Source organism: Bufo gargarizans, chromosome 10, assembly GCF_014858855.1.
Source record: "Bufo gargarizans isolate SCDJY-AF-19 chromosome 10, ASM1485885v1, whole genome shotgun sequence".
Lineage (NCBI taxonomy): Eukaryota > Metazoa > Chordata > Amphibia > Anura > Bufonidae > Bufo > Bufo gargarizans.
In genome coordinates, this window is record NC_058089.1 from 79,540,346 (window position 1) to 79,555,410 (window position 15,065).

Genomic DNA, 15,065 nt, shown 5'->3' on the forward strand with positions numbered 1-15,065 from the left:
GGATAATATAAATGAGCTCTGGGGTACCCAATTTAATACAAAGTGCTGCATGAAGTACATATGAAGACATGCAAAGACAAACATATAACAACTACCCTAAGGTTCCTGCACGCATGAGTAGGAAATGTTGCCATTTAGGCTTGTGGACACTGAGGTCTTCTGCAGCCTGATGTCAGTGGCCATCCCTCGTTACGCAGTCCCCAGCCGCCACTATTTTTCACGGTGTGCCGTGCCCGCCTTACACCAGCATGTGTCCCAAAACATCAACCGTGCCCTGACCAACACAGTTACTGGGAAGGTCCACTTAACCACTGACACATTGACAAGTGCTTATGGCCAGGGATGCTACATTTCCCTGACAGCACACTGGGTGAACGTTGTGGAGGCTGGGAGTGAGTCATACCCTGGGATGGCACAGGTGCTACCGACGCCAAGGATTGCGGGCTCTACTTCCATCAGGGTTTCCACCACCACCTACGTTAGTGGCTCCAACCCCCACTTCTACGCCACTTCCACCTCAGAATTATCCTCTTGCAGCACCAGTCAGCCATCAGTTGGTAGCTGGAAGCAGTGTAGAACTGACGTGGGGAAGCGTCAACAGTCCGTGCTTAAGCTGATCTGCTTAGGTGACAAACAGCACACTGCCGCCGAGCTGTGGCAGAGGATAAGAGACCCGACTGAGCTGTGGCTCTTGCCACTCAACCTACTGTAGAACCAGGCATGGTTGTGTCTGATAATGGCCGTAACTTGGTGGCGGCTTTGGAGCCCGGCAAGCTGGCACACATCCTATACCTAGCCCACGTCTTCAACTTAGTGGTTCAGTGGTTTCTCAAAACCTACCCCAATTTGCCTGAGCTACTAGTGAAGGTGCGCCGCGTGTGTGCACATTTCTGCAAGTCATCAACAGCTTCTGCTGGTCTGTCAACGCTGCAGAAGTGCTTACAATTGCTAGCTCACCGACTGTTGTGCGACGTGAGCATGCGCTGGAACTCCACATTCCACATCTTGTCCAGGCTTTCTGAGCAGCAGAGGGCAGTAGTGGAATACCTGCTGCAACATGGTCATTGCCTTGCCAGTCAGCTTCACAAGCAAGGAGTGAGCATGGATGTCTGACCTCTGTGAGGTTTTAAGAAAGTTTGAGGAATCAACACAGATGGTGAGAGGTGATAACGCTATTGTCAGCGTCACCATCCCACTTCTGTGTCTACTCAAACGCTCACAATTAAGGCCAACGTTTTGCATGTGGAAGAGGAGGAAATGGGGAAAGAAAGTAAGCAGGGTGATAGCCAGACCACCCTCAGTTCGTCTTCTCAGCGCAAATTGGATGATGAGGAGGAGGAGCCAGAGACAGTTGCCCTTGCTACAGAGGGTAGTACCCATGAAAGTTTAATTCCATTTGTTTAGCGTGGATGGGCAGAAGAGGAGAAAGAGGATGAGAAGATTAAGAGTCATCCTCCTGATGACGACAGTGAAGTCTTGTCTGTTGGGACTCTGACACACATGGCTGATTTTATGTTAGGCTGCCTTTCCCGTGACCCACGCGTTTTACGCATTTTGGACAACATGGATTACTGGTTGTTCACCCTTCTCGACCCCCATTACAAAGAGAACTTCTCATCTATCATTCCTTTGGTGAAGAGGATGAGCAAAATGGTGCAATACCAGAAAGTCCTTGTGGAAAAAATGCTCCAAAAATTTCCATCTGACAACGCTGGCAGCAGAGTACGTAGTTCCTTGGGCAACCGAGGAGGGGAGAAGAGGGGAACACACATCAGTTCTAACAGAGGCAAGGCAACACTCTCCAAGGCCTGGGACAGTTTCATGACACCCCGCCAGCACCCTCACCCTGATGCGTGGCCTATTGTCACAAGGAGAAAAATGTTTTGGAAGATAGTGGATAGAGTTGAGCGAACACCTGGATGTTCGGGTTCGAGAAGTTCGGCCGAACTTCCCGGAAATGTTCGGGTTCGGGATCCGAACCCGACCCGAACTTCGTCCCGAACCCGAACCCCATTGAAATCAATGGGGACCCAAACTTTTCGGCACTAAAAAGGCTGTAAAACAGCCCAGGAAAGGGCTAGAGGGCTGCAAAAGGCAGCAACATGTAGGTAAATCCCCTGCAAACAAATGTGGATAGGGAAATGAATTAGAATAAAAATAAAATAAATAAAAATTAACCAATATCAATTGGAGAGAGGTCCCATAGCAGAGAATCATGCTTCACGTCACCCACCACTGTAACAGTCCATTGTCATATATTTAGGCCCCGGCACCCAGGCAGAGGAGAGAGGTCCCGTAACAGAGAATCTGGCTTCATGTCAGCAGAGAATCAGTCTTCACGTCACCCAACACTGTAACAGTCCATTGTCATATATTTAGGCCCCGGCACCCAGGCAGAGGAGAGAGGTCCTGTAACAGAGTAGGCCTGATACAGCAGAAACCACTAAATTAGGAAATTGCTAAATTGGGAATTGTATTTCAACCCAGAACAAAAACTGTGCTTTGACGGACACTAAATAACTTGACCAGCTACAGCAATAACCACAGATTTAGCTGACTACAAATTTGAGGCCTATTATTTAGGCGCTGGGTGACAGGTATACGTTTACGGACAGAATTAGACTGGGATATGCAAAGTAGCGTGTGTGTGAAGTTATTGAGAATGACCCTATCAGCACCTTGAATCTAATATACCCTTTTAGGGATAGATTTAAAGTAGGCCTGATACAGCAGAAACCACTAATTTAGAGAATTGCTAAATTGGGAATTGTATTTCAACCCAGAACAAAAACTGTGCTTTGACGAACACTAAATAACTTGCCCAGCCACAGCAATAACCACAGATTTAGCTGACTATAAATTTGAGGCCTATTATTTAGGCGCTGGGTGACAGGTATACGTTTACAGACAGAATTAGACTGGGATATGGCCAAAAAATAACCACACTATTGATGGTTAAATGCACTTGGTGTGACAGCTTGACCCTGATGTAGGATATAGCCAAAAAACAACCACACTATTGAGGGTTAAATGCACTTGGTGACAGGCTCAGCTTGCCCCTGATGTAGTATATGGCCAAAAAATAACCACACTATTGATGGTTAAATGCACTTGGTGTGACAGCTTGACCGATGTAGGAGTCAGCCAAAAAAGAACCACACTATTGAGGGCTAAATGCACTTGGTGACAGCTTGCCCCTGATGTAGTATATGGCCAAAAAATAACCACACTATTGATGGTTAAATGCACTTGGTGTGACAGCTTGACCCTGATGTAGGATATAGCAAAAAAATAACCACACTATTGAGGGTTAAATGTACTTGGTGGCAGCTTGTGCTGGCGCACCACAAGACACAAAATGGCCGCGATCACCCCAGAAAAAAGTGAATGAAAAATGCTCTGAGCAGCCTAAAAACAGTGAGCAATTAAATAGCAGCAGTTCAATGATCCACAGCTGCAGATCGATCACTGAATGAAGTCTTTTGGAGGAGTTAATCACTGCCTAATCTCGCCCTAACGTCGCAGCTGCAACCTCTCCCTACACTGATCAGAGCACAGTGACGTGTGGCGCTACATGACTCCAGCTTAAATAGAGGCTGGGTCACATGCTGCACTGGCCAATCACAGCCATGCCAATAGTAGGCATGGCTGTGACGGCCTCTTGGGGCAAGTAGTATGACGCTTGTTGATTGGCTGCTTTGCAGCCTTTCAAAAAGCGCCAAGAAAGCGACGAACACCGAACCCGGACTTTTACGAAAATGTTCGGGTTCGGGTCCGTGTCACGGACACCCCAAAATTCGGTACGAACCCGAACTATACAGTTCGGGTTCGCTCATCCCTAATAGTGGAGTACGTAGAAGACCGTGTCAGCATCCTCAATGATCCCTCTGTGCCTTACAACTACTGGGAGTCCAGGCTGGACACGTGGCACAAACTGGTGCTCTACGCCTTGGAGGTGCTGGCCTGCGCTGGTAAGCGCATCCGCCTGTCAACTGAAAATGCAGACAAGTTGACTCTTATAAAAATGAACAAGGCCTGGATTGCCCCTGACTTCTCTACTCCACCAGAGGAAAGTGGCTGAACATAAAGGCACTTTAAATGTGTTTTTATAATGTTCTGAATTCACTGAATTTCCATGCACCCCTAACACCACAAAAAGCATATTTAGTTCAATCTTCCTTTTCTCGTCCTCCTCTTCCATCATATCAACATGATTATTATTCTGCCATCGCTCCTAATGTTGTAGAGGGTCAGCTCACCTGCAGGCCCTCACCTACAATCTTTTAAAGCAGGTGTGCACGTTTTCTTGTTGGGGGCCACATTGTCAGACTGAACCAATGTCAAGGGCCAAAAATAAAATTTTAAGAGGTATTAACAACTGAAATACTTTATTTATATGTATGGCATATTGAACATACAGTATATAATATAATAATTATAGCTCTAGTACTTTCATGAAAAATACATTTGAGCAGTCACAAAACATAGACATATATGTCTGTTACCAGATGGTAGCAGGCCCACACCTACAATCTTTTAGAGGGTCAGCTCACCTGCAGGCCCTTGCATATAATGTTTTAGAGGGTCAGCTCACCATCAGGCTCTCAAATACAATATTTTAGAGGGTCAGCTCACCTACAGGCCCTCGCATGTAATGTTTTAGAGGGTCAACTCACCAACAGGCCATCGCCCATAATTTTTTCAATGGTTAGCTAAGCAGCAGGCACTCACTCATAATTTTTTCAATGCTCAGATCAGCAGCAGGCACTCGCCCCCAATGTTTTAGAGAGTCAGCTCTGCAGCAGACCCTCAGCCCTAATGTTTTAGATGGTCAGCTCAGCAGCAGGCCCTTGCCCGTAATGTTTCAGAGGGTCACCAGCAGGCCCTTGCTCCTAATGTGTTTGAGGGTCACCAGCAGGCCATCAATCATATAATTTTTGAAGGGTAATAAAGGGTGTATTGGAATGCCGGTTCCTTGCAATTTTTGGAAGCCCTTTCACAGTGCATAGGCTTTATGAGTGTAGGAGTCCCAGTACCTGAACAATATACAGGTTGTATCGGAGTGCCTCTTCCTTGTAATTTTTGGCAGCACTTGCACTTTATATACAAGTAAATATACAAGAAAGAATGTTTCCTAACAATTTTTCCTCTAAAATCGATTTCATCTTCGGTTTTGTGCGTATTAGTGTCAGTCTGTAAAAGTGGCGTACTACTTGGACAACATCTTTCCCAGAAGCGACCTGAGAGTCCAAGATGCATCCACACATCCTCCCCATGCTGTTCCCTAACCATTTCGGCGGTGTTTCCATCAATTTCTGACCTTTTCGTATGAACCAGACACCCTCCCTTCTTTAGATCAGGGGGTGCCTTTTTTAATGCTTGGGTTCTCCCATTGACTTCCATTGTGCTTGGCAGAGCACCCAAGCACTTTGGTGCTCGATCAACACTACTTTTAACCACACACACAAATGAAATAGACCCGTGCAAAGCTGGGTAATTTTGCTAGAATATATTAAATATTCCTACAAGCACAATTTAACCCCTTAGGGACCGGGCTCATTTTCACCTTAAGGACCAGGCCATTTTTTGCAAACCTGACCAGTGTCACTTTATGTGTGAATAACTTTATGTGTGAATAAAACGCTTTTTTACTTATCCAGGTCATTCTGAGATTGTTTTTTTGTCACATATTGTACTTCGTGACACTGGTAAAATGGAGTAAAAAAAATCATTTTTATTTATAAAAAAAATACAAAATTTACCAAAAATGTACAGGGAGCAGAAGGAAAGGAACACCATATGGTTTCTGGAAGGCAGATTTTGCTGGATTGGTTTTTAGACACCATGTCCCATTTGAAGCCCCCTGATGCACCCCTAGAGTAGAAACTCCAAAAAAGTGACCCCATTTTCGAAAGTACGGGATAAGGTGGCAGTTTTGTTGGTACTATTTTAGGGTACATATCATTTTTGGTTGCTCTATATTACACTTCTTGTGAGGCAAAGTAACAAAAAATAGAAATTCTGAAATTTCATTTCCATTTGCCATTAACTCTTGTGGAACACTTAGGGTTAACAAAGTTAGTAAAATTTGTTTTTAATACCTTGAGGGGTATTAATACCTTGAGGGCAATAAATATTGAGTTTTGTTTGGCTGTTAACCCTTGCTTTGTTACAGGAAAAAATGGATTAAAATGGAAAATTTGCCCAAAAATAGCAGTTTTGGCACAGTTTTTATTTTTTATTATTTACAACGTTCATCTAACAGGTTATATCATGTGCTATTTTTATAGAGCAGATTCTTACGGAAGCGGCGAGTGAAGGCGTCCGGTAGCCATGGTAACCATCACTCGCTGCCACAACGCGCGTCTGCCCGCCCGCCCCCCCTGCACCGCCCGCACTGCACGCACCATCCGCACTCCACCTCCCCGCTGCGCCTGCCAGCACATAACAAAGAGGGCTGCAGGGGGGGGGCGTTAAACATTAAAATAAGGCATTTTGAAGTTTCTGGTACCCACGGTTTCATCAGAAACTTCCGAAAGCGCTGCAAACCGCAGGTCTGAATTGATTGCAGCGATCGCCGATACGAGGGGGTCATAGGACCCCCCTCGTCATTGACCCATTGGTGCCTGCTGGTGCCGGCGGTGATCGGAACTACACAGGACGTACCTGTACGCCCTGTGGGACATCAGGTTAAGTAGTTTTTTTTTCTTGCATTTAACATACCTTTGTTCTTTCATCTCAACTTCTTTAGAGCCAGGCCATAATCTGATCGCAGCATTTACATCTTCTGTAACCACAAAGGCTCCCAACACATTATAGAGCCAGGATGTTCTTTAATGTTCTCAACCATAAAAAAACAATAAGGAACAAACAGCAGGTGGCGCTATACCGATGCATTTTATTGAATAGCTTAGTGGCTATATTCAATTTTTAATTACATGTAGTTAGAGAAGTATTGAGATGCAGGTGCTGGTTTAAAAACTGTAGCTCTATTTGCAGAATTCATAATTAGGCTTCCAGGGCAAGGCTAGTTTCAGACAAGCATGTTCGTGTATTGTGTGAGCATCATTTCCCGGCCTAAAAGCTGCAGATTTATAATGCTGTGGGTTCCTGACTGACCTCCGCTGTAATGAACTGTACTGACAGCTTTATGTGACTACAACAGGCGGTCCCAAGGCCATCGGCCTACCAGGAAGTTTCCCTGTAGGGTCTATGGCCAGTCCACCTCTGCTATGATCCTCTGATACCTGTGTGGCACCCACCACAGTACCCCTAGTCGTACCTGAAACCTGTCACCTCACAGTGCACACCACATACAAGAAGACAATCTCAGACCAATAGAAATCAAACAGCTTAAAGGGGTTGTCTTACTTCAGCAAATGGCATGTATCATGTAGGGAAGGTTAATACAATACCACTAATGTAAAACCACTAATGTATTGTGGTTGTCCATATTGCTTCCTTTGCAGGCTGGATTAATTTTTCCATCGTGATATACATTGCTCGTTTCTTTGGTTACGATCACCCTGCAATCCATTAGCGGTGGAAAAATGAATAAAGCAGGCAAAATGGACAATAACAATACATTAGAAAGTGCTTTGTATAAACTTTCTCTACATGCCACTTGCTGAAGTGACAACCACTTTAACTGTAGTGAACACAACTGTAAATATAGTGGCACTCAAAGTGTTTTGGTTGTCGTTACTTTAAGGGTCCATTCACACGTCCGTTTTTTCTTTCCTGATCTGTTCCGTTTTTTCAGGAACAGATCTGGACCAGATCTGGACCCATTTATTTTCAATGGGTCCTGAAAAAAAACGGACAGCACAATGTCAGATTTTTTTCAGGACCCATTGAAAATGAATGGGTCCAGATCTGGTCCAGATCTGTTCCTGAAAAAACGGAACAGATCAGGAAAGAAAAAACGGACGTGTGAATGGACCCTAAGAGACATATCATGATTAGTGGTTTTAACACTCATAAGAAACAATCTCTCAATGTCATAGAATAACCCAAACTATTAAACCACAGAACAATAGGTGTAACTTTTTTCCCCAGGTCCCTGATCACCTTACAGGGGTCACTATCAGAACAGCGATGCCCCATACAGTCTCACACCAAGCTCTCAATATCTGCTGTGGATTTGATTATAATCACTCTCTCACTGAGCCTTCTCTCAAAGCCCTTGTCTCTTTGTCACAGACTCTTCATCTCAAGGGTTCTGCCCACTAATATGTATGTTCTCTCTAAATTACGTCCTGTAGGCAATATCACAGAAAAGTCAAGCTGAGGTCAGTATCAGACGGGAGTCATAATACCAAATCACGAGGCAGAGGGTGGTCAAAGGCAAGCCAGGGTCAAAACAAATAGCAATCCAGTATGCACAGAACGGAACCGGGTGCACATCAAGGGTGTAAAACCTATAACTGGCAAAGGTGTATTGCCAGCAAGTGATTTTTAGTAGTGCTCCGAGTCCCTGGATCAGAACCGATGGGTCCAGGGACTCGGCGCCCCATTGGATCAGAAAACCAGTTCCCTTATGATAGGCAGGCTGAGAAAGATCAATGATCATACACACCTGAACCCTCAATAGCTTAATATTCCCCCAGGGTGCATGCGCTGTGGGGAAGAAACAGAGCGTGCTCTCTATATCTATGTACGTGCTCACGTTACCAGGGGGTCTTGCTAGACAGTGCATCACAGGAAGAGCGCACCCGGCATCGCGTCTCACAACTTCAGAGAGCATCGCTGGAGCCCGGACAGGTAAGTTGGTGACAGTGCCATAATGAGAAGAGGCTTCATGGAAATGGCTGTGGCTTAGTAAGCTGCATTTGAAATACTCGATGATTGCTGATTGACTTTTGTTTCGTTAATTGGCGCTTGTTATTGCCCTGGCATCGGCCTGTGTAAGAGGACCCTTACATCAGAATGCTTGCTGTGAGCATTTGGGACAAGGTTTCCCCCATATTACTGTTTAAAGAAACAGCAGGCAAAAATTAGCTCATCTCTATTCGTAGTTATATCAACTGAAATATCAATGGATTCATAGTTTGATTTTGTATCAAAAATTCTTTTTTTTCTTTTAAGGATTTCGAGTATTTATTTTGTTGCTGTGGTCGGGATTAAGTACTGCCATGATAACAATAGGTAACGTATGAAACACAATATCATTGTTCATGGGCCTTTTTAAATGTGTGGGGATAACGGTAGTGTATTGAAGTGTATTGAGAATAAAGAAAGCTTTTTTGGTGTTCTTTTACCTATGACACAGTTAGTGGTTTCTTCAGTATCAGAGAATTCCCAGCTGCCTTTATGAAGCCTGTAGTATATAGGGTCTAGGGGAGTGGCCTTAGGGGATGCAGTAGTAGCAGTTGCAACTGCAACGACCTGGTGCCAGCATCTGGGGTATCCCTTGCCTCTTAGGAAGTTTCTACGAAATATGTCCCTCTTATAGAGCAAGTAAATGTGATGCCAGTTGCAATAAAGCAACGAGGACATGGAGTCCCCTTTGTAGATGGTAATGTTGGTCCCCAGGGTAGGATTGCCAGAGTGGTGTAGAATGGCCTACAACGGCCACAAACAGACAGGAGCAACTGCCACAAACGGAAAACAGGAAACAGGAAGTGATGCACCAACATAACATCCATAACAGTTGTATACACGTGTTACAGTGTTACTACCTGGATATCTGTGGATCCCAGATGTGATGTGGTCCGAAGCAAATGCAAAAAGGGTAGTTTAACTTGGATGATGAACAAGTGGAATAAAAGTCCAGACTTTGAACACAGCTTTACTTGGCATAAACGGTAATCCAAACAGTTTCCAAACGGTATCTTGGTCATCAGCAGGTATTGGCTTAACTTTGGCAGGGAAATACTTCTCTGCAACAATCTCAGCTCTGCTATGCTTGGCTGGCTTAGATAGGAACTTTTCACTTGTGCTGGAACTTAGTTTAGCTGTCTGTAGTCTCTTACTTTAATCCTAGGAACTTCTTGTCCTGGCGTTGGAGTATCTCAAGCTCCAGCTTCAGCTTGGATGAAGGCAATGCAAGCCCAGGAGGGGACAAGCAACCATGTAGACTTCAGAGGCAGGGCTCTGCTAGCTGATACACAACCTCTCCCTTAGGCCGCATGCACACGACAGCCTTTACATATAACTGCCTATTCTTGTCCACAAAGCGCAGACAAGAATAGGACATGTTATTTTTTTTTTCCGGGGCCACGGAACGGAGCAACAGATGCGGACCCATTCATTGAAGTGAATGGGTCCGCATCCAAGCTGCCAAAACAGCGGCTCGGAATCGGACCAAAACAACGGCCATGTGCATGAGGCCTGAGGAGGGTGTACTAGACACTGAATTCTAACTAACTAACTAACTCCTTCTCCCTCTCTAAAGAGGGCTGGAAGGGAACAAGGAGGTTCCTCTCCAGGGAAGCTAACACTGCCAATGTTTCCGCCATCTGCTGGTAGACCAGGCAATTACATGAACATAACCAGTTTCAGGAATAAATATGCACATTATTAAGCGATGACATAAAATACCTTAGATGTTATACACTAGCACACAGGAGGCGGTAGCAAGTTGCCAAAAAGAAGTGGTAATCACACTACGGGACATTACACAACCATGCTTTGATGCCTGAGGGGTTCAGACTCCAGATAAAGCCTCATTCACACATCAATTATCCACGGACGTGTGCTGTACATCCGTGTTGCATCCATGCTTCACTGATCATTAGGAAAAGATGCTTTGAAAATTATTTTTCAGCTGTTCAGTGTCAGTGAAATGTGGATGGCACACGGACATAAAAAAACTGACACACAGACCCAACACGGATCCTTCACAGACAGCTTCATGTATGCTTAACTGACCACCTTCTCACGGATTTGAGAACAGACACGGACATGTGAATGAGGTATAGGGCTCACGCACACGACCGTATGTATTTTGATGTCCGCAAAACACAGATCTGCAAAAAAACTGATGATGTCCATGTGCATTCCGTATTTTGCGGAACGGAACAGCTGGCCCCTAATAGAACAGTCCTATCCTTGTCCGTAATGCGGACAATAATAGGACATGTTCTATTTTTTTGCAGACCAGACATATGAAAACAGAATGCACATAGAGCAACTTCTGTTTTTTTTTGTGGACCCATTGAAATGAAAGGTTCCGAATACGGTCTGCAAAAAACAGAACAGACACGGAAAGAAAATACGTTCATGTGCATGAGCCCTTAAGAAGACTAGTATAATAAATGGCATATGGCAGGCGTGGGGTCCTCTTTGCCAGGAGCTTTGTTACGCCCGGTACATTATTGGCTTTACTAATCACCACGGTGCCAAAGTACAGCAAGCACAACAAGTCAGATTTTAGACAACCAAGAACCCTGGGGCTGAGCAGTAAGCGTCTTGTGCTCTGTGTGGGATTCTTTATTCTGGCAAGGTGTCAAAACTAGTTCTTCTAGTATGATGAATGAATTAATGAATTATACAGGGTACACCCATGTTCAAAGGAATTATACATGAAGATGACATATTTATAACACTTTAGATTTGTCACATTTTTGGGCGGGTTTCAGGAAATAGCTATCACTGTAATCCAAATGGCACTCATTTAGTCAGAGTACTAGATACACATTCCTAAAAACAAAACAAAACAAAAAAAAGCTAAAATATAACATTACATAAGTCAGGGCACAATGGGGTCCCGGGATCCCAATCAGATACTGATGACCTACTGATGAAGTAGGATAGGTCATCAGTTAGAAAGTGTCGAAAAACCCCTTTGACTGGGGAGCAGGGAGAAGGCACTGGTGCTCGGAGTAGGGACTGATGACATATGGGCTGTATTAGACTAGCAGATAAGGCTGTCAGGAAGGAAGCGTTCTTTCCTTCCATTTAGCACTCTCGCACCCCTCCAATCTATCCTCAACTCTGCTGCCCGACTAATCCACCTCTCACCTTATTACTCCTCTGCCTCTCCCCTCTGCCAATCCCTTCACTGGCTCCCCATTGCCCAACGAATCCACTTCAAAGTACTAACAAACACATACAAGGCCGTCCATAGCCTGTCCCCTCCCTACTTTCCCGATACATCCCCACAAGCACTCTCCGATCCTCACAAGACCTCCTTCTCTCCTCTCCTCTTTTCGCCTCTTCCCACAATCGACTCCAAGATTTCTCCCGTGCATCCCCCATACTCTGGAACTTGCTACCCCAACATATCACACTCTCACCTACAGTGGAATCCTTCAAAAGAAACCTGAAAACCCACCTCTTCAGACAAGCCTACAACCAGTGAGCCTGCTGCCTCTATACCGCCATGACCAACTTCACCCGCACCTACTGTGTCCTTCTCCTATACCATGTAGATTGTAAACTCTCACGGGCAGGGCCCTCTCTCCTTCTGTACCAGTTTGTAACTCATCTTGTTTATGATTAGTGCAATTGTCTGTGTTATGTATGTGCACCGCTTATCATATGTACAGCGCTATGGAATGAATGGCGCTTAAATAATAAATAATAATAATAATAATCACCTGCTTGTCAGTGAAGGAGATCGCTGCTATTGCATGCAGCAATCTCCTCCTGAGTATGAGAAGGAGCGATCACTAATGCAATCACTCATCCTCATACTACAGTATTAAACAGGCAGATCATCGCTAACAAACGTTGATCAGATACTAGTGACCTATCCAAAGGATAGTTCTTCAGTAAAAATTTGTCAGAAAACCCTTTTAACTACTTTGACAACTCCATTTCCAGTCATTTTCTCTATTAGATGCTGCAATCAATATTCATCCCTCCACCTATGGAACATAAATGAATGGGACCATATCCTTGAATAGCAAAACTGCCGTACAGATAAACTGTGCAGCCTTTTCATTTATTGGTGGTGATTAGTGTTGATCGAAGCAGAATTCGGTCTGAAGTTTAGGAAAATTTTGATTGGAAACAAATCCGAATTTTCTTACACTTGTGGTAATGGATCAAGTTTTCTTAAAATGGACATGTTGCAAAGCGAAACTAAATATCGAGCAGAAAAGCCTGTTAAAGCAAGATCACCCATAATACCTTGCAGTCAGCCAATCCGCAAGTAGACATTCCTTATGATTTCACAGCCCTATAAATCCTGCACGGTCTCCGCCATTGTCCTGTGAGCTGAGCATTGGATAGAGACTCATGCACTAGCGACAGTATTGTTGAAAATGATTAATAGAAGAATAATATTAATGATGACCATCCTCATCTTTTACTGGCTTTACCTCTTCTAAATCATTCTTCAAAGTCCCCATGTCGTAGAAAAGTCAGCAAGTTGCAGAGAGAGGAGAAGCTGGATGTTCCTGATGACATATTCCCATTCCTATAACCACCTACATATAAATCTAGCTGATATATGTGAGAGCTATAGAGCTATTAAGGAGATTTGTGAGCGCCGATGCCTTCTTCTTGCTCACCAAGCACAGCACTGTACATTGTATTGTGGTTGGTATCACTATCAGCCCTATTCACTTGACTGAGGCTGAGATGCTCCTAGGCCATGTGACCGATGAACGTGTGATCACTCGGCCTAAGAAAAGCAGAGAGAAGGCCGCAGCACTACTGCGAGCATTACTGCCTTCTCAAACAGATGTTAGACCCCAAGTGATCAGATAATGTTGACCTTTCCTTAGGATAGGTCATCAGTATAAAAATCTCAAAAAACCCCTTTAAATCTGCTAAACTTCACTGAGAACCAGTCATTTATGTGTAATTTTGGTACTGCTGCTAGAGGCTATAACGCAGACTGTTCGCTTGTGACTCTGTCCCTTAGAAGAGTAGCGATAATATTGGTTATTATTCAGCCACAAGAACTGTAAAACACGCAGCTACGAGACAACAATCAGCTTAACTTTATACCACAATGTTGTCGACGCAAATATTCATTTTTCACAGAACCATAAGCTAGTCTGAAACTGGACCATAGAACGCAACAATGTTCCCAAGAACACTAGCAAATTGACATCTAAATGGCTACACAAGAAAAAAAAAATCACGGTGTGGGAATGTCAAGGCTGTAAGATCACTAGGGGTACTTTCACACTTGCGCTGTTTGATTCCGACAGGCAGTTCTGTTGCTACCAGGCAAACTGTATGCAAATGCATGTAATTTTTTCTGACTGATCAGGCATTTTTCAGACTGATAAGGATCCTGATCAGTCTGAAAAATGCCTGATCAGTCAGAAAAGTGCATTGCAATACCGGATCCGTTTTTTCCGGTGTCATCCGGCAAAACTGATCCAGTATTTATTTTTTCACATTTTTAAAGGTCTGTGCATGCGCAGACCGGAAGGATGGATCCGGCATTGCTGTATTTTAAATGCCAGATCCGGCACTAATACATTCCTATGGAAAAAAATGACGGATCCGGCATTCAGGCAAGTGTTCCGTTTTTTTGGCCGCAGATAAAACCGCAGCATGCTGTGGTATTATCTCCATCCTGAAAAGTCTAAAAGACTGAACTGAAGACATCCTGATCCATCCTGGATTGCTCTCCATTTAGAATGCAAGGGGGAAAAAAAAACTGATCAGTTCTTTTCCGGTATTGAGCCCCTATGACGGAACTCAGTTCCGGAAAAGAAAGACACTAGTGTGAAAGTACTCTAAGATGCTATTGTATGACCTTAAAGGGACACTGCCATAAAAATCATATATTAAAGAACATGTGACTATAATGTGTATTTTTTAAAGGTGATTCTTTTAGGTGGACAAAGGGACAGGTCGGACATTTACACCTATAATCTTATTCTTTTGCTCCAGTAGAAGGCAAAAAAAGCATATGAAAGGGTCACCAATTATCTCAAATTAGAAGAAAAATTCCTTCCTGAATCCATATATCCAAACAAAAAAATAATTGGACTGACACCCCAGTTCCAGAATTTTAATATCTGTGATATAATCACTTTCAAGCATCTTGAACCTGCATAGTGTCACTGCTCGTGCAGGAATAGGCTAATTGTGAAACCTTCTTTTCTCTAGAGACAGAGGATGGCATATTGTCATGGTTAGAGGCCTAGTTATAA

General features: G+C 44.0%; 1 protein-coding gene across 4 annotated transcripts in view; it reads left to right on the forward strand.

Moving 5' to 3' along the window:
* Positions 1-15,065, forward strand: part of LOC122920771 (transmembrane protein 272-like) — a 103,752-nt gene that overhangs the window by 28,927 nt on the left and 59,760 nt on the right. For all 4 annotated transcript variants that reach the window (XR_006386938.1, XR_006386937.1, XR_006386936.1 and 1 more), the window contains exon 4: positions 9,088-9,147. Coding sequence is in view for 1 of the 4 variants with exons in the window: in XM_044270495.1 (XP_044126430.1) it covers positions 9,088-9,147 (60 nt within the window). In the remaining 3 variants the exon portion in view is untranslated. The remainder of the gene's footprint in view (positions 1-9,087; positions 9,148-15,065) is intronic.